The sequence below is a fragment of the Xiphophorus hellerii genome, chromosome 4, assembly GCF_003331165.1.
Source record: "Xiphophorus hellerii strain 12219 chromosome 4, Xiphophorus_hellerii-4.1, whole genome shotgun sequence".
In the NCBI taxonomy this organism is placed as follows: Eukaryota; Metazoa; Chordata; class Actinopteri; order Cyprinodontiformes; family Poeciliidae; genus Xiphophorus; species Xiphophorus hellerii.
The window spans coordinates 9,146,493-9,173,435 of record NC_045675.1 but is presented as its reverse complement, the minus strand read 5'-3'; the positions used below and the strand labels follow the sequence as shown (position 1 = coordinate 9,173,435).

Sequence of the window (26,943 nt, the reverse complement as noted above, 5' to 3'; positions counted from 1 at the left end):
CGTGCAGGGACTTCTGTATAAAGGAGGAGGAAGTCTTTATTTTATTTTATTTAATTTTTTATGATTCAATACAAGGAAAGACATGGGCACAAACAACAACCAGGGGAGTATTGCAAGGTGAAAACTACTGCTGACAAAAATACTTTTGTAATAATAACTGCAACCATCCAACCAAGCAAACGCCTTGCTGCTTCAGGACTTGGACAACTTCCTGTGAATGAAGTTCTGGTAGAACTATGAATTCTACCAGAAATTGATCAACAACTCATCCAGGAGGTCAAAGATTAACCCAAAAACCACGTCATTAGCTCTGACGTCATGTGACTACAATTTGTTTGGTGGTCTGAAACATTTAGGTGTGACATATTGAAAATAAAAACAATTGTGACAACAATTGAGTCATTAAGGGGAGTAAATGTTTAGCAGTTCTGTGCGTAAATGTTGCCTGGTATAAAAATCTAACAAATTAAATAACTCACAGTGATAATAACTGGCAAGATTTTTGGGTAACACTTAATTTGTTTTCACAACTCTAGAGTCCACGGAAGGTACTGCCTTGAAGAGTCCTCGCTAAAATCCTGTTCAGGGTCAAAAGAGACTAAAGCGCTGACTGCTCCGTGTAGATCCTGTGGACCAGTAACAAGTTTCTACACTGGTTGGCGCCAAATATCAAGAAACCAACGTGACACCTCTGGAACGAAGCTGGTACAGGGTAATTACTGGGCTCAATGCTGCATCAATTATTCACAGTTATTTACCCACAAATAAACAAACACACAAATAAATAAATAATCCTTTCCTAAGGTGCGAACACCTGCTTCACCCACTCTTTCTCGTTCTTCATTTCTGCGCTCGCTTTATGTCACTCTTTGCTGGGTAAAATACAATAATCAGCCTCTATCTTCTTTTCCAAAAAATAAGAAAAAAAAAGTCTGGAGGCTGCCTGGTTTTTCACTTGGGAGAGAGGAGGAGGAGGGAGTTGAAGAGGAGGGGGGTTCTGTGCAGATATCTCCATCTAAGCCCTGCGCTATAATTGAAATGGCGCATTTGGCTGCAGGCAGGTTGTGAGGGCGCTTTCTGCAGCAGCATGCATGCATGTCCATGAACGTCATTTGATTTTAATGGCCTGCAGGAAATTTGGCGTTACAACTCCAGACATTAAGGCAGGAGAGGGAGAGAGGAGGAAGGAGTGAATGGGGGAAGAGAAGGGACACTGAAAGATATTGGCTCAAGGATATCACTTCATTTTTACATTTTTTAACCTGAGACTTTATCAACAAGTTATATGCTGTCTGAGTGAAGGACTATGGCTGCTTGCGTGGTTTAAAACTTTCCATTCAGACTGGAGATGGAACTGTATTCCTTTTAGCTGGACTGCCTGAGGACCTATTACATCAGACGAAATGACAATGATTAAAATCTGCTAAATCTAAATCTGAATCTGACACTTCACTGTTTGGATTCCTGCCCCCACTCTAAATCTCAACTTCACGCCGCTCCACTTTTTCCGTCAACAAAAAAAAAGAGAGTTTTTCTATCTGTGAAGTCATAATTTGAGGAATAGTGGGGTATCACGTTCTCTTCCTTGAGAAAATTGCCCAGGCGAGAGAGTGGAGTTGAGCTAATTGTAGCCTAATCCCCGGCCCAGAGGCGCTCGGGCAGCCCGGAGCGAGAATTTTCTTTTTTAGCTCCGCTCTGTTATTTAGAGAAGGATTATTGGCTTTCTTTCCTCTCATAACAAACCACAGGGGCAGTTTTCATTTAGGCAAAGAAAAAAGACAGACAAGAGACAGGAAAAGGAAGAAAAAAAAACCGGGAGCAGGATTCGAACAAGAGCGCACATTTTTTACGCGTATCCGAATAAGAGCGGAGAAGGGGGGAAGGAGATCATCTCATCTATGTTCAAGGTAAGGACGCTTCCTGTGCGCTTTGGTACAAAGCAGCTCCATGCGGACAGGTCGAGACAGCCTTGCAAATAGAGCCTTTAAAGCCACAGAGACTCCCCCCCTCTGAGAGCAGTCGACTTCGGCCACATCTGAACGTCTCTGATAGGAGAAAAAAAAAACTATTTTGCGGGATTTTGGTTTTTAAAAAAGAAAAAAGATTCGTGTTAGCTCAGTTTCGGTGCGGGGAGCTGGATGCGTGTGTAGTTTTTGGAGAAAAGATTGCGGGGGTTTTAACAGCTGGGACTGACCGCCGGCACGGATTTCATCTGGACTCCCTACAATGTTTGAAACGGTAGGGTGACTATTATATTACGGAATCCAATCCTTTTTTTTAGTCAAAGTTCGAGCTTTGCGGCTGCGCTGAGCTGCATGGGGGCTGCTGCTGGGAGTGAGGAGCCAGCAGCTGCGTTTTTTGTCTTTTTTTGTTGTTGTTTGTGTTGTCTGAACGAGTGTGAGTTTTAAAATGCAGCAGGACATTTCACGTGTATATTCGGCTTTTAATTGTGGGGCAGGAATGAGACGCCATATTGAGCATTTCGGAGATTAAAGGCAGAGCGTAGGCTTGTGATGTTCGTGCCTATCGAGCTCTTTATGTTTTCAGCCTCCCGGTGGCATTTTTGACAAGAAAATATGTCTAAATTATGAGGCATCCGAGTTTTGAAAGTTGTTGCTGTGGTTTTGTGGAGCGATCTGCCACATATTGACTGCTGGTAGGTTAGAAGAAGCAGTTTAAGTATATAAAAAAAAAAGACTGTGCTGATTGAGTGTGATTAGCAAGGTAAGAAGGTGAATTATGGGTCTAATTTTCCATTTGTTCTTTATGCAAATCTTTATGCGTGATGTAGGTTTACTGACCGGACTGGTGCGGTGGATTTGAGAGAGAGAGAGTGAGAGAGAGAGAGAGAGAGAGAGAGAGAGAAAGAAAGAGAGAGAGAGAGAGAAATGCCGGTGATGGGACAGGCCCATGTGACAGGAGCAAAAACTTTAATGTTTCTCCAATTTGTTTTTATTTCCCTTTTTTGACCTTGAATTTGAAATGCAATCCAATCCCCCCGTGGCGCCTCTTTCTGAGCCGTAGGGATCATTTGGATTCCTGCGCAGCTGCAAACTGATCAGTTCTGTACGTTTACTTGAAGTTTTATTTCGTATTTTAGATATTTATAAAGTTTTTGTGTTATTTTAAATCACAGTCAACCGTGCCAGGAACTCTCATCCTTTTATGACCTACAACTCGTTGCTAAAATGCTGCAAATCGTGATGAGGCTTTCCCTACAGAGAGCAGGGACGCATTTTGTGGCCACGTAGTGGTGTGTTGGTGAACCATTTGCGCGCAGGTTGGACACTAGACCCTCTCATCCAACCTCTCCTGTTCCTCTTCAACCACTACCAGAATCAAAACTCGCCGTGATTGGAAATATTTTCAAAGCATTTAATCAGTTAATCAGTTTCAGCTCACTGTTCTGGCCAGTCATGCTACAATAAACTCCCAAACACCAGGCGTCTCAGAATTCTGTCAGGGTTTTTTTGTTTGGTCTTTAATATGTTGTTGTGTAATTCTCTCCGGAGTTTTACTCACAGCATATCAACTAACTGATCATTGCCAGTCTTGTCCGTGCGTTTTGTTGCGATCTGGTGCGTTTTTACGCGCTTGGTCCCTATAAATGCAGTCACGTGAGAAGCGATCACCTTGGAGTTTTGTGCATTGGGTGAGTGTGTGTGTGGTGTGTGTAGCTAAGGTAAAGTTGCACCCCCTAACTTCCCTGCACTCCTCCCGCTTTGACTCCCTTCCGTCTCAGATTGGTGCTTGGTGCGTCTTGGCGCATCACGTCTAACACATAAGGCGACCTTTAATTAGAATATTGCAGCAGCAGTTTATTTTATCCCCCTGGAGGCTGACACCTAGCATCACCCACACCCCTCCTTTTCTCTCTCTCTCTCTCTTTCTCTCTCTCACTCTTCCTATCTGTCTATCTCTCTCTCAGCCCTCTTCTCTAATAAGCATCCTCCTATCCTAGCCCGCGGTGCTGCATGAAAAGATGCAAACATACTTAATTAGAGCGGTGGCAATAATTTCCAAGCTAAATATGCGACCAGACAGACATGGAAGTGATCTGATAGCATTCAGAAAGGATATACCCTCTTCTTCCCTGTACAGGATCACTGTGTAGTGTTTTCCGCCCCTCCTTTACCTTTGTTCCCATGGCTTTTCTCTACACTTGCTTTCAGGAGGGAAGAAGCATGTCACGGCTGTCTCTGACCCGGTCCCCGGTCTCTCCCCTGGCCGCTCAGGGGATCCCTCTGCCGGCTCAGCTGACCAAGGCGAACGCCCCCGTGCACATCGACGTCGGAGGACACATGTACACCAGCAGCCTTGCGACCCTCACCAAGTACCCAGACTCCAGGTAAGAAGGGTGCATTTATTATCCCTTTTTTTACCTGATTGACTAAGTTCAGTGAATTAGGTTTTTTTTAAAACAGCAACTCATTAACAACTACTGACAAATTAACAAGTGATTACTAATTATCAAACCCATTTAATTCAATCAAACAATGGAAAACACGCACTTATTTAAAATCGAATAAACTGATGGTATTGTTTCTTTATGTGAGGAACCGGATATAACATTATTTAACCAGCGTCACTGTCGCTCAGCTGCTGTGTAACTTCTACAGTGAAGTCAGTTTAACAGCAGAGATGCACTGATCGGGTTTTTCCTGGCCGATACCAATTTTCTCTGAGTTTTTTTGTTCTGGTTCATAATAAGGATTATAGCATACAAATAGTTTAATAGTGGGGGACGTTTTGACGGGGAAAAAACTATATTGAACATCATAACTATAAATCAAATCATTTGCTTATGTATTTTTTAAATGAAACTTTAGAACGAGCCCCTGAGTAATTTTTTTGTGGATCAAATTAAAGATAGAAAATTGTGGATGTTTTTTTTTTTTCTTGAATCATTTATTGAATAAAGAATTTTTTTGCTGTGTTTTATTTGCTGATTTATGGGTCCATTTCTGACCAATTGAGCAGTGCACTCCTGTTTCAAAACTTGTGAAGCAATGTATAGACATTTTATTCCTCTCTAATCTGAGCTTTTAAACATTTAATTTGATGGTTGTTAGATTGGTTTTGTTATTTTTACTGTTATTAAACTTAATATGTCTCAGTCAAGAACCCATTGAATAATAACAAACTGCCTTCTGAGGTCAGACGTATCGTTCTTTGAAATTTTTATTTATTAATTTATTTCGATATAAACTCAGGCTCGTGAGGATGCTACATATTGACCTTTTCCTGATTTATGATCGGTTTTATTATTGTTATTATCTGTACTTTAACACTGACTTGGCCTCAGGACAATTTAATACTGTCGAGTGATTTAATTAAGAATTTTTTAGCCTGTGCTCCAACTCCTGTCTTACTTTCAGTTTTCTGCAACACAGGATTAAATGACAAATTAAGTTCAGCAGGAAAACTTTTACTTTTTGAACTCCAAGTTTTCCGCCAGACAATCTCGTATACATAATAATAATAATATTCTACGCATAAATTTAAGAGAAGAAGGAAAGGACAAGGTTTGATGAGTAGCAAAATTAATTTATTCTTTATTCTTTCTTTTTTATTAACATAAATATTCTTTATTTTTATGAACAGTTTTTAATGTCACTCATTCCTGACCCCACCTTTAAATGCTATCACATATTTAGGTGAGATAAGGAGAGACACAATAATTTGAAAATGCTGTACAATTTGTACCCCAGGAACTAAGCAAACATATTCAAACATATTATTGAAAAAGGTTATCTTTGTGCTTGAAAATATGAATATACAGACTATTATCCTAAAATGATTAAAGACTTAAATTTCAGGTTCTGGGATAACAAATAAAACTTCTTACCTTCTGTTTTAGCTTTTGGTTTTAGTGTCCCACTCCACTTTTTATAGTGGCCCACATCTGGACATAGCTTTCTTTAGGCACAGCTGCCAATAAAGCAGTTTAATACTGGCTCTTCAAGGTTTTAGCTGGGATGATTCAGATTTGAAAGAACTAGTTGAAATAATCTATTTCATCTCATTATTAGCTCCATCCTGAAACGGTTACTCCACAATCCATAGCTCTGAAAGCAAACTAAACTAACTCTGGAGCCTCCACTGATTCGAAATGTCTCCCCTTACGTTTTACAGCGTTTACGTCTAATGCACAGTGTCATTTGTTGCATTGTAGTGCCTTCAGTTGTGCGTCAGCTGAGTCCCCAGTGGACCAAGGTAAACATGCACCAGAGGATCTGCCAAATTGGCTACAAGAAAACCATCCGTGTAATCCCTTGGTAATAAAATTATGATATTCAGTAAGTCAACTGACAGAAAATCCCTGACAGCTTATTCTTTTATCCCACTGCAACATAACATGAGTTTAAAAAAAGAATGAAAGACAACGTCTCTGCCCAGGCAGCAGTTTAATGTTGTGTTTTTTCTCATCAAGATGATTTCCTGCGCGCACTTTCAGCTGTACTTCAGGTTCATGCAGTGGGTAGTTTATTGTTTATGCTGCTGTGCTTCTCCACTGGTGTAAATTTACACCATACAAAGAAGTTACTAAAGCGGTGACACACACACACATACATGCATGCACAGTTCAAAGTCAGCACAAAGCCAGTCGGAGCATCCACACTGTGCTTTTACAGTGGGAGTAAAGACTAGATATCAGTGGAAGTTGGTTGGAGCGCTCTTTCCTCTTCCTCTTCTTTGCACACATGCTCCTTTCCTTCTTTTCTCTCACTCCCTCTATCTGTCTCTTGCTGTTTCTTTCTCACTCTGGATCACACACACAAACACACGCACATATGCATACACTCATTGTTTCGCTCCCTCTCCCAGCCTCCTCAGCGTACATTTGCCCTCAGGGCTCCACTTTCCACTGAAGCCAGAGGAAGGAGGGGCCCCTTTTGTGTGAATTAGGATAATGGCTGACAGCAGAAAGCAAAACAATTACACTGGCATGAGCATGTGTGCCGCGCTGAGCCGCGTTTGGTCGAGCAGGGCACCACGGGCGGAGCGCTGAAAACGTGACAACCGAGTGAGAGCGGGGCTAAAAGACTTTTGAAGTCGCTGATTACTTTTAATAGATTGGCCCCTAAATAATGCAGCGTGCCAAGAGAAAGTTAGTCTAGTAACTAATGTGCGGATATTCATCTTCTTCTGTGTGGGCCATATTAAGGGACAGGGGTCATGAAACATTGATGTGCACTCTGTGTAGCTCTCACAGAGGACAGCCTCAGCAGTCACTCGAACAGAAGCTGAAGAAATTAGGGGAAATGTTCCTGAGACATGGAAACTGTTCTGGACATTTTTATTTTCCTGTAAAGTTTTTAGTGGGCAAAAGCGAGACATCAAGAAAACATTTGTAGTCTCTACCAATTGACCTGACTAATAGTGAGATTCTTCAGCTGATGTAAGCTTAAGCAAAAAAAACAAACAGTATTTTTCCTCCGTTTTGTTGTATTCTACTCTGAAATGTTATCTAACAACATTCAGGTGTTTCAGTGCACCACAATTACAGAAAAATTGTCCAAGGTACACTCTGGAAGTTTTCCCACCTAAACAGCACTTGTGATAAACTGGTTCTTGTGCTTAGCTCCAACTCTTTGTTCTTTTCTGGCACCGAAAAACTGATGCCACCGTGGCTCCAACTGTAGGCTGGAGCAGAGGAAAGAACTGGAGGCGAAATTATAAGAAGCAACAACCAATCAAAATGTAAAGATTGCAATGTCTACAACTTCAATGCTGCTATTGTTTTTCATTTAGTAAAGTGTCAAAAACAGTGAGAAACAACAGCTTAACAAAAATTTAAAATGAACGTCAATTTTGATATCAAAGTCAGGGTATCAAAATGTGCTTACAGTCTATAAGCTAATCCCATAAATGCAAAATCAGACTCTATTCTTAAGATCGTAACGCATCACTTAAACACATTATTTATATGCTGTAATCCCGAAACCTGTACCTTTTTAACAAAGTTAGTACATACTTAAAAATCAGCTGAATCAAAAACTATACTTGAGTTATGCCTTCTGGTGGAGGATCCAAGTGCTACAGGTGTTATCTGTCAGTTTTATTAAATTTAAATAAATACATATAGATATAAATTATATTATCCAAAGAGAAAAATATAAATAAACAGATATTAAACAAAACAGCACCAGGTAAAAGCAACAGAGTCATTCAGTAAATATTAAATGTCTATTAAAAACAAATGTGATTTTCTAATCATATAGTTGTGTGTTTTACTGGTCACTACATAGGATGATTTGTAGCGGCGTTTTGATGTGTCTTACCCTAAATACTAAAGTAGAAACAGCTGTTTATATTTAGATTTGGTTGTAAAAATATGATTTTTGTTGTAAAGCACCTCTCTTTGCTGTGATCCTTATCTATAATTCAATATAAAACTGACAGAGGATCAAATATTTAATGGATGAAGTATTTACACTGATGTAGCACTGTGGCTAGGAGTTGCCTCTGTGGTTGTGGAAAACCAAACCAGTTAAGATTCACACCAGCCTCAGTTAGACTCAGCATCCTTAATTGTTTAATTGTCATAAATATCAGATTAATTGTCGTAAATATCAGATTTGAACGAAGGACGAATTAGGAATCAGCTGATTTTAACCATAGAAAACGTGTCGTTGTCAGTGTTGATTGTTCTGATGTTTAAAATGGAAAAGCATTTAGACTTTGAATGAAGCTTCAACTTTTTATATCTGATTATGCTTAATACGACCATTAATTATTGCAAAATAATAAAACAAATATTTTAATTGAGATGATTTAACCATACCGAGGTACTTTGTTGGAAATAAATTTCAGTTCTTCAAACATATTTTCATATCTAGTTTTACATTGTGATCAATACATTTTGTTTCTGGTAAAATACAAATTTAGTAATTCTTGGCATTATTGTATCTGTCAATAAGCTTCAAGGACGTTTTAGAGTTTATATTCTTAAAATCTGGTATTTTGGACCAACGCTTTCTTGTGTACTATATGTTTTGGTTAGTTTTTTAATTTGGGCATTTGGTATGAATATTTTCCCCTTAAGTAACTTAAAAACAGCGCCTTTAGGACTGATGACTGTTTATGTAACACATACAGTCATATCATGGTTATGCAGTAGGAATAGGTTAGTAAACCTTAATTGGTCAGCTTTTTGATGAAAAGTTTTAACTACTACTTGAATTAATGGGTAGTGGAGAAGAGGGGTAAACCATTCTGCTTTGAAAAAGTAAAGTTACTTTTTAAAATCTGATTTCAAGTTCTTATTTTTGAAGAACCGTCCCTTAATGACTGAATGACTCAGAATCAGGCAGGGCCACCTTCACTTCCTGCTCTCTAGTTTCCATCTTTTAGAAACCTTCAGATGTCAGAGCGATTTGACTTTCAGAGATCTGTCCGTGTGTTTGTGCTCCTCCATAGTGAGTTATCTCCATTAGGTGACCGTTCGAGGTTTAGCTTCCTTATAGCATAACAGAAACGAGGGCAAGGTCTTATTAGCACAACATCAGAGGGTGATCTGCTCTCTCTCCTTACAGTGGTCAATAAGACAGGAAATGCATGATATCAGTTCAGTCGATTTGCCATTTAGAGCTGCTGTCTGAGATTTAAGCGTTCCCTCCATGTGATAAACTCAAACACCCAGCTTCTTCCTTCTCTCTGACTCTGTTTTTATTTAAGTTTTACATTTTTGTCTCAGTTCATTCAGTTCACTCCTTCATTCCTAATCTTTGTTCTACTCTGTTTTCCTCTCTTAGCCCACCCCTCCCTGCTCATCAGTCGGCTCTTTTTTTGTTGTTTATCTCATCTCTTAATTTTTCTACATAACCACTCCCTCACCCTTTTCTCACCACCTACCTGTTAATAACATCCCCTCCGTTCATCCCCCCTCTACTCACCCCTCTAACTCAGGGATTTAACAAAAAGGGAAAAAATGAACCAACAGACAAGAGGGAGTGGTGGAAAGGGAAAGAAAAAGAAAAACAGGCAGCATTTTAATTGCTTTTTAAAAAAAAAAAAAAAAAAAAAAAAAAAAGTGGAGATGAAAAACAGAGTTAGCCTGGAGGGGTATGGTGAAATTCTAGCTGGAAGAATTGCAAGACCATATGAGAAAGGAACACCTCGGGCCAAACAGGGAGATGAGTATTGGTTTTTTATAAAGCATTTTGCATCGATTTCCAGAGAGAAAGCAAGCAAGGGAGAGGATGGAGACGGGGTGCGAGAAAAGAAGAAGGAAGGAAAGAAAGAGAAAAAGAAAGAAAGAGAGACGGAGAGTGAAAAAGATGAAGAATGGCAGGAGGGGTGGGAGAAGCGTCTTTGCTTCCTCATACAGTCGAGTTAAAGAAAACAGAGGCGGCTAGTTTGACTTGATCACTCAAGCTAAAAGAATCCATAAGACACAAGCTGGTTGTAAATTCAATAAAGTGAATTTGTGGTTGGAAACACGACTGCTTTTGGTATCCTGACATTCCTACTCTTTTTCTAGTGGAGATGCACTTATCAACCTTTTTCTTTGAGGTCTGAGCTGCCAATTTTGAACAATTCAGTTTTCTTCCCTGAAGAAACATCTACTGCTTGTCCTTTGATAAGACAGAATTTATGCATCAAAATATTTGACCATAATCTTATTCTGATATTTACTAAACCTAAAGAAGTCAAATGAAAGTACATGCTGCAAGTTATAAACCAAATGATATGTTGAAAATGTAAAAAGTAGGATTTCTCAGCATTCAACATTTCAATCGTCAGAGTCAATCTAGAGAAAGATTGGCTGACTGACTGGAACAACTTTAATTTTAAGTGTCTCCAACTAAGTTTATTAACTCCAGAACTGAAGGAAGCATTTGCTGGCCAATTTGTAAATTTCTTTTATGATTTCTCTCATCACCACCGGTTTGTCAGCCAGCCTGGAATCTGTTGATATGATTTAAACCCTGATTACTTAAAAAAAAAAACAAAAAAAAACAACAGATAATGATTGCAACGCAGTGGCCTGCCAAGACCTCTTTGTCAGTGAGCTGCAAATGTGTAGTGAATTTGTAAAAGTGGTTTCGTGCTGCAGATTGTCCACATTGTTTATTTACGCCAAGCAGACAGTTACAGTTAACGGTTAAATGAGGATATGTAGCAACTACAAATGAGCAAACAGATAAAGTGGAGGTGTTTAGATGAGATTATTAAAGTGAGAGTTGGACCTGCGGGACACCCGCATGAAGGCAAGTGGTTGGGGATAAATATCTGTCCATGGGTATCTGGAGGCGTGGGCCAGCACTGTGTGATGAAAGTTTAAAGATAATAACAATTTCTACTCTTTGCCTTGATGAGCCCCTGTAGCCAACATCAAATAAGGTCTTAATCATGCAGTACACTGAAGGACGGAGGGGGGGAATCAAGACACTGAGCAGCAACAAGTGTCTAATTACTAAAACAAAGTTGGCTAAATTTAGGTGAATGCTTAAAAGTCTGAATCTAACTAATGTTTTCTTGTTAATTATAATGATTTATAATATGTAAAAAAAAAAAAAAAATACTGCAGTATGTGCAATGTCAGTGTCATTCACTGAAATGTAGCTTTGTTGAGATTTTTTATTGGGTGTGCATGTCTGCTCTACAACATTTACAACAACATATGCATTTTCAACATATTTAGTTATTTGTTGTTTTGCTTTTTGCTTTAGGGTCATCTCTCTCTCTTCCAGTGGCAGATTTGTTAAACATTTTCCAAATTGCAAGTCAGGCCGCTTTGCATACAGTAGAGTGCTGCTACTAAATTCTATTTAAATTCATAAGAAAGTTAAACTGTAACAGTAAAATATATTTTTTTCCGCATGCTTCCCTCATTTTAGCATGTGGCCCTTCCCCATTTCCTGCCTCTGATTCATTTGCACCCCTCTGACAGATGGAATAATAGAGCTGTAATGCTACATTCATACTATTAATTTCTGTAAGTACACGCAGCAGACGTGTGTGTGCGTGTGTGTGTTGTTTTAATCTCTCTGCAGAAGGGACACTTCAAACAAGTCTGGAATGGGGGAACTGTGCCTTAAGCCCCTTGTTTCAACCTGTGATGCTAATGCATTTCAAGCTTAGTGCTAATAAAATTGAAAAATAAATGGAGGGTAATTGTTTCATGCATTTGAAGGGAGCTGGCTCATTCCATTATGTGGTTGTGTTTGTGTGTGCGGCTGTCTCTCGGCGTGTGTGTGTGCGTGTTTGTTTCAATTTTCAGAATCAGTCGCCTGTTCAATGGCACCGAGCCCATCGTGTTGGACAGCTTGAAGCAGCACTACTTCATAGATCGGGACGGCGAGATATTCCGCTATATTCTCAGTTTTCTGAGGACCAGCAAACTGCTGCTTCCAGAGGATTTCAAGGTATTTCTGGATTATGTGTTTCTGTCTGTCTGTCCTGGAAAACCTGAAGTAGTTAAAGGCATAAGTGATTGGAAAGTGAATTATTTTAGATTTTCTAAAAATGACACACTTCGGTTTACTCACATTTGTACTTTTTAATGCTTCTCTGTCCTCTCAAGGGATTTAAAAAAAAAAATTCTATTCAACTACAATGCTCTGCAAAATTGTCCATAACATTTGAACTTTTTAGCATTTTATTATTTTACTGCTGCAAACCTCAATGTGTTTTTTAAAATGTGTGTAATTGTCTAACACAAAGTAGAATATATATTTTTTATTATAAAGTGGAAGGAACATAGTTTTGAGAAATAAAACTGTTTTGCATTATGTTCTGCCCCTCTGGGTCCATGCAAGGTCAAACAATCAATCAATCAAGTTTATTTGTTTAGCACATTTCAGCAACAAGACAGTTCAAAGTGCTTTACATCATAAAAAACACAAGAATGCAAAGTCATAAAATACAACACACAGTAAACCAGTAAACATTACAATTCGTCAAGTTCCTTCGTTACACATCAAAATGTCGTAAGCAACTCTAAACAGTTTTTAGTCAATTTCTTTGGGCACCAGCTTCAATATCTATATCTACACAATAAAACATCATCCAGTTTTCTGAAGAGTTTCAATGAACAACAATTTTCAAGTCTTATCACACATTCTTAATTGTATTTAAGTTTGAACTTTAACTAGGCCACTGTTTTAATACATTACTATGCTTTGCTCTAACCATTATATTGTTTGGCTTCATGCTCATTGTCCTGCAGGAAGGTGAACCATTAGGGTGAAGAAGATTTCTTTTAGGACTTCTTCTTTTAACCTCCACCATGTTCACATGAACTCTTTACCATCTTCTTGGTTCCTTTTGAAAAATTCATCCTCACAGCAAAGTGCTGTTACTACCATGTTTTACTGATGCGTCCAGGATTCATATGCAATGTTTCTGTGAAACAGTGTTTTGTTTCTCAGCTAAAATGTTTAATGTGGGACTGCACAGTTGGCAGCACTGTTGAAGTGCTCTCGCCCGAAACGTTAGCTGGAGATAGGCACCAGCACCTCCCGCTCTCACTAGGGACAAGGGTGTTAGAAAATGGATGGATAGATGTTTAATGGGGTTCTCAGCTGACTGGAGCGTCTTCTTCCACAGGTTACTGGATTTTTGTGGCCTTCGTTCAACAATTCGATTTTCTCTCCACTCTTCCATAAGAGGCCAGATTTGTAGAGTGCACACCTAATAGTTCTCATACAGACGTATTCTTCCACTGTGGATATCAGTGGAACCTTTCCACAACTTCCTCGGTCTTCATGTTGCTGATTACTCACTAATGTTCTCGAACAAACCTCCAAGGGCTTCAGGGAACAGCTGTTCTTAAATTACACACTGGTGGGCTTTATTTGCTCACACTCAGATCTTTTTTATAGTTAGTTGATCTATCACATAAAATGCCAATAAAATACATTGTAGTTTTTGTAACATTTCTAAACTGTGAAAAACTTGACTGATACTGTTCAGTTTAACTGTGAATGCATTCATCAGTGCACTGCTCCTTTACACTTTATGAACCACCAGATCCACTTAAGCCTTACTGAGAACTCACACTGGGTTTGTGTTTCAGAGCTTGATTGATGAAGTTTATTCTAAGTAGAAACAGGCACCATAAATTATAGTTTCTTATCACACTTGGCCTGTATTAGCCAATCCAAAGCACATGTTCGTATCAACCAAACACACACTATCTAGTTGTGTATCAAATAATGTTTTGCACATGTCAGTTTCCTATTGGTGATGTTTTTCTGTACAACAGCACATCTTTTGAAATGCACTGCATATAAAAAGTAACATTTATGCACAATAGCATACTGTATATGGCTTTGCATTAATGACTATGCCTACAGCTGGATCCTTCTCAAGGTTTTATTTGGTGCTACGGTTTCCTAGGTGTACACTTCTTTCCGTTGCGCAACCTAAAGTGACCTTTTCACTCGTTCATCTTTCCCCACAAGGTAGCAAGGCGAGGCCAAGCCACTCAGAGCCGGGGGCCTGCTCCCTGGGCCCCATGGATAGTAGGAACAAGAGCCAAACCTCAGACAACAGAACATGACATGAAAGCCCCGCATATTTTGGCAGAGGATTGCCTGACTCATAGCTGATTACTTTTTTCCTTTTGCATCCACTCTCCCCTTTGCTGCTCTACCCTCCCCTCCCCCTTTCCCTTGCTTTCTGTGAAGTCTTGACAGTCCAATCAGGCACCACGGTTTACACAGAATGCGTTAGACTTCATTGTTTCGACTCATTACGACCCACTCGCATAAGCCTGTGTTGATCTGCATACCTTTCAATTTGCGTGAAGCCAGAAGAAAAAAATGCAAATAGTGCGAGGCGGAATTGAGCATGTCCTTATCTGAACACAATCAGGCTTGCCGTCGCCGCAGGGCCGGGTCTGTTTCTGCTGCTGGCAGCCGCGGCGCAGTGTGTTTTGCTAAATCAATGTGAAAGTCTGAGCAGAATAGGAAAAGACTTTTTTTTACAGCTTCTATCAGTGGAACAAAATATTCCCTATTAATATCCTCCCCTGGACTCATTATTCAAACCACAATTAATCAGGAGAGTGTAAGCAATGCTCAGTCACAGGGAGGGCATGGTTTAAAAGTGGAGCGAGTTAGTGGTGTTCATGTCAGATTATTCAGTTAAATCGACTTCTTTCTTTATGTGTTGTGTTCTTATTCTTGCGACTGATCTGCATTATATGGGAGTTGGCTGTATCTTACTTACAGCGGCTTGTTTAATCAACATCCTGCAAGCTTCTACTTGTGTGGTTTTAGTCACTTTTTTTAGTTTAAGAGACACAGCAGGTCTTTATTAGTCAGACTCCCTCATAGTGACATCCTCCATCATTTTTCTCTCCTTCTTGTCTTTATCCATCTGTCCCTCCCCCTGTCCTTCCCTGAAATGTTGCCTTGCCGTAAGGCTATCAGGTCGGATCATTATTTTGAAGCTCAAACGGGCTGTCTGGACACAGGATTGGGGGATGAATTGTCTCGTAGAGCTGGCAGCGTTAACAGCAGCTTCAGCAACCAGGACAGAGCTGTTGGCCTTGTCTCCCTCTCATCCTCACCTCAGCACTTAGGATTACTCTGTTGTTTTCTACGCTGCTCAGGATGACTAAAGTGCCTTGCAGACAGACCCCTGTTAAAAACATATCCATCCATGGCTTCAGACCTGTGAAGGATGAGGAGCTACACTTTGATACAGAGAGCCGCCTGAAGGGAGGCGTCTCGCTATGAGTTTTGTCAGCAGCAGCAAGAAGGCCGACAGAAAGGGAAAAAAAAGAGAGAAAAAGGAGGAGAAAAAAGGGGAAGAAATGGACCCACCATTCCTCGTTCGCGATCTGAAATCCTAAATATTAGAACTTGAGCTTAAGATGTGTTGCGTCAACTCTGAGACCAGATGGAGTTGTGTTTGGGTGTCGCTCCCACGTCTCAGATGAAGGCACAATTCAGATGAAGGGGTGAAGAGTGACAGAATGTGACAGAATTATGTTTGCTGCCATCTTTTGTTTGTGTGTCCTGCAGTAGGCAACAGAGGTAAAGATAAACAAATGAAACACTATCACAACTACAGTGCTTTTAAAAATGTTTAATACCTGTTTAGCTACCACCACAATCCTAAATATGTTTTATTCAACTTTAACCACCAGCATAAATCAGTGCCAGGTATTTTGAAGTTGGCACATTGTTTCCACATTGCTTTACAAACAAAATTTGAAAAAGGAGGAGGGTGTGCATAGGTATTTAAAGTCCCTACATAAAACACTTAAGAGGTCGCCTAATTAGTGAATAGAGTCCACCTGTATGTTATTTAATCTCATTATAAACCCAGCTGTCCTGTGAAAGCCTCAGAGGTTTGTGGGAGAACATTAGTGAACAAACCCAAAGACCAAAGGATGCAGCAAACAGGTCAGGGATGAAATTGTGGACAAAATTTAACACATAATTAGTTTATAAAACAATTTTCCGAGTGTTGAACATTTCATAATGTACTGTTCAATTTATCGTTTGAAAATTGTAGATTTTCAATGATGGATTGAAAATCATTTGAAGATGGCAATGCTGTAAAACTACCAAAACATGGCTGTTCACCATAGCTAACAACCAAGAGGTTTGTGGTAACTGTGGAAAGCTGCATAGTTCCACAGGTCAGGTGGGATAATTTATTGACAAGACAAATATTCTCCATAAAAATACACTTCTAAATGTGGAAGAAGCTGACATGGTCAGATGAGTCTAAAAGCAAACTTTTTTGGCCTAAATGTGGACAGAAACAAGGTTTAATCATATCTCTTCTACGATGTCTGTCAGATGTCACAGATGACTGATCTCATGTGATTTCACTGAGACGGAATAAATGGGCTCAGTTTCTGGATGTGCAAATCTCTTAACAACATGTAGTGGATTTTAAAGAAAAGTAGTTCAACAATATGTCGAATCAGTTAGACTAAAAAGCAAAAGTACTTCTGCAGCATTGTATGAGTTGCATTCACTGGATGAAGCATATACAATTCATCATAAAAAATTTGCATTCTTACTTTTCAAAGGTTTTTCGGATGCTGTTGTACCTCATGTTCTTGTTTGGCTAATAAATATAAACAGACAACGGTTCCAGCGTGGATCTCAGCAACATGCGCATAATGTAGAGAAAATATCTGCGTGTCAGGGATGACAGTTCACAAACAATGACTGGATTAAGCTGTCATTCTTTTTCCTTGTGAGACACTAATCAGAACAGAGATGGATTAATTACTGATTGTTTAGCAAAAAGATTTGCAGGGTTTAGGTGTAACCTAATTAGATCTTGTTCTAATAGGAGCTTAACATCGCACCACGAACCTTATTAACATAACCCCTGATATTCCCAACCCTCCCACCCCCCTATATGAGGAATCTATTAAAAGGCTCCTTGGCTGATGACTGTCCTCATGTTCACTTGCACATTTCTTACTCCTCCCCTGTATTTTCTATGGTAGTGGTGAGTGATGGTGCCATCTGGTCTTGTGGGAAATTAGAGGCAAGCGCACCGGGGCAAATGGCCCCCAGCTAGCCCTGCCCAGGAGTGAGAGGGAAGCAATCTGCTGCAGACTGTCTGCACACAGGAATGCACCATCACACTTTGCTGGAGCACCACTGATGGCCTTTCTGGAGTCAGCTAGCCAAAACATGCTAAAGGCCAGCACTGCTCTGCCAAGAGCCGCAGTGGAGGAAAGCTGCTATGCTTTGTTAACTGAGAATGTTGTCCTGCTGGTTGCAGGCCATCACTGATCATAGTTTATTGTTTCTCTCTGCCGAGGATGTGCTGTCACTCCTGAAGGCAATTAAGTTTACATTTTGGCTACGTTCACACAGCACGTCTCGAGCCGCAATTCCGGTTGTTGCTGAAATCAATGTTTTTATGCTTGGTGATTCATACCACTAATTAAACCACACCGCAATGAAACTCCTGTGTGAAAGGTTTACGTTCCCAAAGCGACCTGCATGTGCAGGAGAGGAACTCTGACGTCACACAGCAGCGCTTTGTTTACGGACATAACAGATAGAGCCTTTTATGGATCAATTTTAAAGTTTATTCAACAATGAGAGCAGAAAGTCACAAGATGATAACAGCATAAAACGAGTTAATAACATGAAAGCGTAACTAATAGCAATAATCCTTTGTGAAGCATTGACTGCAACTTCTTTAGAGAAGTCTGTTTAGATGTGTACACAGACTTCTGTGATAAGTTCACAATCATAGTTTTCAGCTGCTGTTTACATCCTGATGTACTGTTTGTTTCTTCTGGTGCAGAATTATGATGCATGTCTCACATCAATGACATAAAAACTGGATAAAATGCATCATCAGACTGCAGATGTTTCAAAAATAATCAGATATGTATCCAAATTAGTGCTGCATATGGAAGCGACACAGATCAGATTTTTTGAGGTGGTGAAAAGATCAGAATTGGGTCGTATTTACCTGCTGTGTGTGAACCTAGCCGTAATCTCCTCAAAATGACTTCTGTTCTTCTGCTTCCATCTGAGAAGTTCTCTCAAGTCCACACTGCTCTCATAACAGGAGAAAACCTGCAAAGATATTGAGCTATTGTGTACTGGAAAGTACACAAAAAGGTACAGAAAGTAGAACAGTCTTTCTTAAGTATTCTTTATCAGTACTTTGTGAAAGAGAGGCAACAAGGCCACCGATGCTCTTTAAAAACACACACACATACAGTATAGCCTCTTAATATTGCTTAATATTGCACAGCACTGTATTGTTTTCTGTGTGACCTTGGTGAAGAGATGTAATATAGTGAAAGATGGTGTGTTAGTCACACATATAGCCAAAAGGACTGTAACTCACTGCTGTAACTTAGATGTTCATTTGTCTGTGCAGGACTTCCACCTGCTGTACGAGGAGGCCCGTTACTACCAGCTGACGCCCATGATCAAGGAGCTGGAGCGCTGGAAGCAGGAGCGCGAACAGCGGCGGATGGCACAGCCCTGCGACTGCCTCGTGGTCCGGGTCACGCCCGACCTCGGTGAGAGGATCGCCCTGAGTGGGGAGAAGGTCCTCATAGAGGAGATCTTCCCTGAGACCGGAGACGTTATGTGTAACTCAGTCAACGCCGGCTGGAACCAGGACCCAACGCACGTTATCCGCTTTCCTCTCAACGGCTACTGCAGGCTCAACTCCGTGCAGGTAAGGCATCAAAGAGAGTATTTTTGATACATTACAGATATTTAAAAAAATAAATACCCGCAGTTAACAGTCACGCATTTATCAAATTCCTTGGAATAAAAAAAACTTGAAATCTAACTAATTAGCCACAGTGTTGGTGTTCCAGAACGCCCACCCAGTTTACGTCATGCTCTCATTAATACAGGAAAACATTTCTGAGCAGCTTGAAGGAGGATGTATGTGCCTAGATGAGCTTTGGGCGCACACAGTCATCACTAAAATGAGATTCAGCTTTAATATGGAATATATCTTAGTATTTGGCAAGGACCTACATACAAAATGTAAAGATGAATTTTAGGAAAGCAAGCAAACAAAATGTTAGATAGCAATAGATATGCAACGTCTTAATATCACCTGCATTGATGTCATCATATTACTATTATGCAAAGTGTGTTTTAATTATTCGGTTCTTTGCATTATTTTTAGTTCACACACTGATTTTGGGTGATATATTCTTGTTCTCTTACTCAAAGATTTAGGAATTGTCAAAAAATCATTATTCTGTCTCAGTTTCTCTTTCTAGCACACAACATCAGAGCATTCACAAGAGTAATGTAACAGAAAACAGCGAAACCACCGCAGTCTTCTTCAAAATGACAGTTTTGGGGGTTTCTTTGCAGAATTGACTCTTGATGCAGTTGATTTTTGAATATTTTGTTTGTTTTTTACTGCCGTGCGTACTATATTTATATGCATTAATTTAATCACGCAACTCTTTATTCTTAAGTAGACAGCTGGTAGAGTCTTTTGCCTCTTTTGTTGAAGCAGAGTTCATGCTGTTGTTGAGGTGCTATAAAAACTACCTCAGAAAACTACTTTTACAGTTGTGTTAACCACTAAGATCTGAGAGCGAAAGATCGAGGGGGAAAGTAACAGTCTCACACCACGGGCTCGATATAACACACTTAGGAGCCCACAGCCACGAATAGACTAACACACAGAGGAGCCTTCACCCCTGCAGCAGCCAGAGAGAGCCTCTCCGAGGCAAGCTGGTGCGCTCTGACACCTCTCCACCTCGCCCCCCTCACCATATACCCCCTGTCGGTGTGAGAGACCACCTCCAGGGAGGTGAGCGCAGCGTGCGGGACAAAGCATGTGTAGACTGCGGCCATGTTTTCCTGCAGAAAAAATGAAGAAGAGGAATGGAAAGGGGGGGAAATGATATGCATAATTTACGCTTTACTCCTTTTTAAGACACAGCTCCTTTTTTAAAAAGACTCCAATATAACACCGCTTAGGGCAATTGAAATACACGTATTGCATTTTTTAATACCATACTTACAATTTCTCAAACAGCCTAAACCAGTTTATACTTCCTTTATAGATTTTTAAATGACTTACAATATAATTAATTGGCCGCATCAACTAACACAACATTCTCCCACTCTGTTTACCAGGGAGACTGGTTATAGGATATGAGCTCATCTGACTAACGCAATTTGAGAGGAGACTTTGTTTTCTTTGTTTTTTCCGATCTTTGTTTTTTCCATTATGAGGTTGCTCCTGAAAGTGAGGAGAGCTGAGATGCTCCTGTCAGAAAAAAAAAAAGCGCTAATGGCAAGTGGAGCTGGATTGTCAAGGTTTTACTGGGAGCGTCTCCCAGTTAAAGAGGTATAGACACTCCTGTGTGGTATTAGGAAAACCTGTTTTGTGGTATTGTTGTTTGATATGATTAGCATTACAACAACCCTTAAACTTTTTCAATCCTCAACCTCAGTTATATTTTTATTGGGTTTTCATGCAATAGGTCCACATAAATTCAAACAAAATAGCTTTAAACTTGTTTCACAAATAAAAATTCAGAAAACTGTCCTGCAATTCAGAAGTCATCTATCTAACGGGTTTAATTTTAGTTTAGTTAAAGTAAAATTTTAGTTCAGCTGTTCTGTGAAGGCTTCAGAGGTTTGTCAGAGAAGCAAACAGATCATAGTTGAGCTTTTTGTTTTACATACATGACAGAAAATATACACTGTGCATCACCTTGAACATTTCCTCGCAGTGAAACACGGTGGTGGCAGCATTATACTGTGAAAATCCCTTTCTTTAGCAGGAAAGCTGGTTATATTTGTCTGGAAGACGGTGACTTGAGATCACAGCAGGCGTTTGGCTTTCAGTCGGATATTGACATGTCTTGGTTTTCACAGATGTCCTTTGTTCAATATTGATTAGCTTGAGCTATTAGCAAAGAAGGATGGGCAAACACATATTTTTGCAGATGTACAAAGCTGAAAGAAGCATTCCCCAAAAGACACATGTCTAATATTTCCCTCCACTTCATAATAAAGCTCTACTTTGTTTAGGCCTATCACATAAAATCTCAGTAAAATACACTGAAGTTTCTGGTTGTAATATCACGAAGTTTGAAAATGCTAGGGTAATAAGTACTATATTATTTGTATGCAGAGCATTAATGTATGTCTGTAAAAATATAATTGCTTACTAAATATAGCATCCAAGCAGCCCACTGCGACTGCGATTTTGCACACATTCATATTGCAGTGACAATTATGATACAATATGCTGTGCAGCCCAAGCAGTGGCAGTTGCATACACACATATACAGAATAGGTTCATTAAAAAACCTAATCAGAACAGATGCAGGGCCTGGCTCAATGAGTCTATGCAGATAAGGATGTAAAGAGCAGATGGAGCTGTTGTTTTGTTTTGTTGTACGGGTAAATTTTTCTAAACAACTCGCTCATTATGTACTGCAGGTATGAGAATGTTTGCTAAATATTTCTCGTCTTACATGCAAGACAAAGAGCCTCTGATCTGATTTCAAGTCCAGGCATTAACCCTGAGGAAACGGGCTCACCACCCCACCCTGCCTGCAGCGTGAAAGTGTGAGAAGGGTGTGGATCAGAAAACCTGTTAATACAGGAGTGTAAACATTTTTGATGAGAGTTTTAAGAGGAAAAAGAAAGATGTGTGAAAAAAATCTTAGATCATCTGCAGAGGTCTGGGTTTTATCCTGATTTCATGAATGCATTCTTTGAGCTTATTTAAAAAGTTACAAAATTGGAATAAAATTTAAATATTGAGTCAATTTTGCCCTGCCTTTTGTTCTTCTGCATCCAAATGTGGGAGAGTGCGAACAAACAACTCCACCTTGGCACGTGATTCTCCATGAAGTCATGACTGGAATTTTGTGAATAATGCGAACCACCTGCGTTGCTGTGTAGACCCAGCGCAGGGAAGCAGAAAGAAAGGAGGGAAAACATTTAACCTAAGAGTCGCAGAGGTGTACAAAGACGCGTCCCAGCTCTGGAACCTCGGCTGCTGCTCCATACATCACCGTGATGAAGCGCTCAGATCACACCAGAGCCAATCCGTCCTTCATCAATGTGACAGCAGAGGCAGAAGTGGATAAGGTGCCTGTTCCCCCCTCCCACTGCCGAGGCAGAGTACGCAACATGCTGCAACACCCTCTCACATGTCACTCTGCCAGTCCATCAATCCTGAGTCGGCTGAGTAGGGAGAGCAAAGCCCATCAGAGCAGACAAGGCCACACAAACACCTCCGCAGCGCTCCTCGGTGGCCTGAGTGGCAGAGACAAACTGTAATACTGCTCCAGTTTTTAGCTCCCTTTCTGTGGCTCCTTGGGTCCAACGCAATGTGAGGCTGAGCAGGAAGCTGATTGCTCTGACAGGTGGAGATGTTAAAAACCAGATTCCTCTGACTCCTCCGACCCTTAAATAGGCCAGCCTTCATATTAATATTTAAATATCTGAGTTTCCACACTTACACACACACACTAAAGTTTTTAACACTAGAGAAAGACAACATGAGTAAATATAAAAAACAGTAATTAATGGAAAAATATTAAACTAACCTTGCCCTATGTGAAAAAGTATTTCTCCCCTAAATCTTAACCTAATTGTGCCTAAATCGAAGGCAACAACTACAATAAAGCATTGGTGATAACTGGGAATGAATTACGGCCCACTCAGCCACATCAGAGGGTTTTTGGCTGTTTAAGGTCACGTCTCAGCCCCTCAAACGGTTTTATGATTCAGCCTCTTCTGTACCGTCATTTAGGTTTTTTTAATGAGCCATTTGGCTGCAGTCTCACTGTTACTCTTTCTATTGCAAAATTTGCAATTTTGCCAGTTATAGCAAGTTGTTAAGAATCAAAAGCATCAAAACAGCTTCAAAGCATTAAACTACTACTAACCATGTATGACTTTTATTGTTGTCTTCATTTTCTGAATGGCTGGGTTAATTTTACATTTGAAGTAAAGCGACACTTACCTGTCAAAAAGTTTGACTATTGCCATTGTCATACCACAGAATATTTTCCTAAAAGTCACAGGAAGTCTTTTAGCAAATGTGAGATAGACCTTTGTGATTGTTTTGCTCACAACTTGAAACTCTCCCATTTTTGCTGTGTCTCTTTCTTACTGATGCTGATTGAGGTGGGTGAGACCTGCAGTGCATTTCATGTTGTTCTGGGTTCTGTTGTCGCCTCCTCCACGAGTTGTTGATGTGGTTTTGGAGGAAATTTGGTTGATTTCTCCATTGACAGATATTAGCTTTTACAGTCTTTTTTTTTTTTTTTTACTATAGAGTCCAAAGCTTTAGACAATTCCAGATCAGGTTATGACATCTTGATTTCTGAGATATTTTAACCTTCTTCATCTTGTCATACAGGTTCTATTTGTTATTTTTTCCACTAGGTCTTGTTTGGCTTTTATAGCTTTTTTCCCTTGAAAAGAATTTTTTGGAAACAGCTTGTGAAAGATTTATGCGTAAAGAAAAAGTAAAAACAGATTAAATTTGTGGGGGTGCAAACACTGTTTCACCACACTTTTTTAGTCATTTGCATCTTATTGTCGTTTATTCATTATAACCACGTTATAATAATAGTCTCCACATTATCATTTGGGATCTTGGGTTTATGAAGCCACCCCAGTATTATTACTGGCAACTCAGTTTGCCACCCACTTGAAAACTTTCTATAGAAAAACCAACCTGACCTTTGTTCGACTCTGATTCTATACAGAGTAGTAAAGTTTTATAAATTTGAAATCTAAAGAGAAAAAAATGTTCAAATTGATGAAACGTTTTCAAACTTCATGTAAAATTCTATGGATTTGTAAATGTAGACATCAGCAGTGAAGGAGGTGCTTAAATGTTTTATTTGAAAGAAAAATGCAATTCAACTTTTACACATTTTTCGGAAAAGTTCAATAAAATAATTTTTTTCTTAATAGAAACGAAACACTGAACATTACACAATCATATTGCTTAGTTACTGTTGATATATTGTTGCAAAGAAAGTAGCTTTTATGGTTTATAGTAGTTTTAAATTCAGATCTAAAACGAATAAAATGTAAAGCAGCTACACAATCCTTCTATGCAGTGGGATATGGAGTTAATTTTCCATTTTTCATTTACACTGACCTAGTGCTTTAAAGAACAAAACTAGTGACAGTAAACTTTTAGGAAAGGGATGGAAACCATCAATTTCTCAGGTGTGGTTTGTTAGTTTAGTCAGAACTTGAACAAGTCCTCTGGCTATTCGGATTTCCAAAAACATGGTGATTGTGGACATCTTAAAGCGTCCATTTGCTATAATAAACCCAGCTCATTTGCTCCAAGCTCTGTCTGAAAATACTCCACAGTCAAAGTGCTTTTGTCACTGGTGAGTCGTAAAAAAAAAAAAAAAAAAAAAGCTGGCACACAGCTTAGAGAATTACAAAGAGCTGGAGCTTCACCGCTGCTTGATGCCAGATGCTTAGGCTGCAGTTAACGTTCCTTGTCGAGCTTGTGCATTGTTAAACAAAAGCGCTGCCCCCTCCTGAGTGCAGCAATCATCAAAAGCTTCATCCTGCGCGTGTCACATGTGTCAATCAGCTCTGAATCCTGGGCCACAAGGAGCGCCCGCTCCTCAGAGGTGTTCAGAGTTTGTCTGTGCGCTCCGTCAGCCATTAATATTGCATCTTGTTCCCGTTTTCCAGTCCTAAGACTCGTCCGCTTTGATTCCCACTTCACCCTCTTTGCTAAATTCCTTGGAGGGGCCAATGTTATCCCCTCTCTTCACAACAGTGGCTGAGTGGCAGCTCATTCACGTGGTTAAATATGGAATCGTTTGCATTTGTTTGGAGGAGCCGTGTTTCCAAATCACCTGGGACGGAGAGTGGAAGGAGACGCTTTTAATCAGTTTCAGTCTTACTAGCAGGAAAAGAATCAGACAGAAGTAATGAAGTCTAACAAAGAGCTAATTTAGTTCTTATTACGTATATCCTCTGCAGTTCGATCCTGATTTCCTGCACTTAGTACAATATTTTCCATATTCTGCACTGCTTTATAAAAGTGTTCACATTTTGTCACATTACATATAATTATGAATGCGTGTATTGTGATTTTATATGATATTCAAAAAGAAAGTAGCTGAAAGGAAATAAAAACTAATAAAAATCTAAAAAGGTTTGTGTCCTGATGTGCATGAGGTGCATAGAGCAGCCTTGTGTCAAAACTGTATTGAACCTCTATTAACTAAAAGTGCAGCGTATCCTCTGGATGATAACTCAAACTCAGACAATCCCAGACTTTAACTGGACCGTTACTAAAGATGCATATGCTTTAAACTAAACTATGATTGTCCAATTGGAAAGGCCAGCTTCCCTGTCACTCTTGAGGAATGCAATCCCACATCATGATGGTGCCACCACCATGTTTTACCATGTAATTCCATAATGGTGTTATTTTTGGATAATCCGCAGTGCTAGTTTTACACCTCAAGTGCTATTTTTCATGCAGGTCAAAAAGATTTGTTTTTGTCTCATTTGGCCACATTTGGAAGGTGAATGGTTTTTTAGAACAAACTTAGAATCCAAAAAAAATTCTTCCAGAACAGGAACATTTAGTTTTTATTATTACTTAGAAACTGTGGAGTACTCATTACTTTTACAAATTTAGAGGACACTTAGGAAGTCCAGAGGATACTTACTTACTTACACTTATTTAGCATCCCATAACAGGGATTAGAACTTGGAACCCAGAAAAACTACCTTAGCAATTACTTTTTAGACTCCTATTCTTCCAAACCAGAAAAGGAATTAGACCAGAAGTTACTTACTTATACTTATCTACCAACCCTGAATATGAGTATCTAGTTTAGTTACTTTGGATCAACATTATTAGCTTTTTCTTCTTTCATTTGGTTTGTTATTTTGTTTGTATTTCCTTTTAAATCCTGTAAAGCACTTTCTATTGCCTTGTTGCTGAAAATGTGCTATATAAATAAAATTGCCTTACCTTACTTTACCTTGTTTTCAACTGTGTTTTATGATCAAACCCTGCTTTGATCTTAACACCTGACCTCAGTCTGTTTTTTAGTCCTCAGATTAAATAATACACAGGTGGATTCTGTTTATTTTCTAGGTGACTTCTTGAAAAAACAAAAAAACAGTGGTACAGAATCTTGTTTTTTAAGGTTAACAGAGTAAAAGGAGCTACAGACAAATGCAGGTCTGTAGCATAATTTCATTTTAAAATACACTGAAATTTCATGTTGTAATGTAAGAAATATGAAAAAGTTGAATATATTTGCAAGGAACTGTAAGCAGTTTTTGTTATTAGGGAGTTCACATTGGTGGACAAACTAGAATTTTTTATTTTTTTTGGAAAACTGCTAATGAACATTATTTCTATATCATGGAAATAGTTGTCCTCAGACTGAGTCTTTATCCAATCAGGTTGCTTGTGCAGAACTTACAGTTTGACTTCTTTGTTATGGTTTTGCTCAAGTGAGCTAGG

At 39.4% G+C, this 26,943-nt stretch overlaps 1 protein-coding gene across 3 annotated transcripts in view; it reads left to right on the top strand.

Moving 5' to 3' along the window:
• The first annotated feature begins 1,043 nt into the window (after positions 1–1,043).
• Positions 1,044–26,943, top strand: part of kctd15b (potassium channel tetramerization domain containing 15b) — a 32,243-nt gene continuing 6,343 nt past the window's right edge. Inside the window, exons 1-4 of one of the 3 annotated variants that reach the window (XM_032561641.1) lie at positions 1,044–1,907; positions 4,173–4,348; positions 12,230–12,374; positions 18,838–19,143. In XM_032561641.1, coding sequence (XP_032417532.1) covers positions 1,899–1,907; positions 4,173–4,348; positions 12,230–12,374; positions 18,838–19,143 — 636 coding nt within the window. In that variant the 5' untranslated portion in view covers positions 1,044–1,898. The other 2 variants (XM_032561640.1, XM_032561639.1) reach the window with 2 other exon arrangements.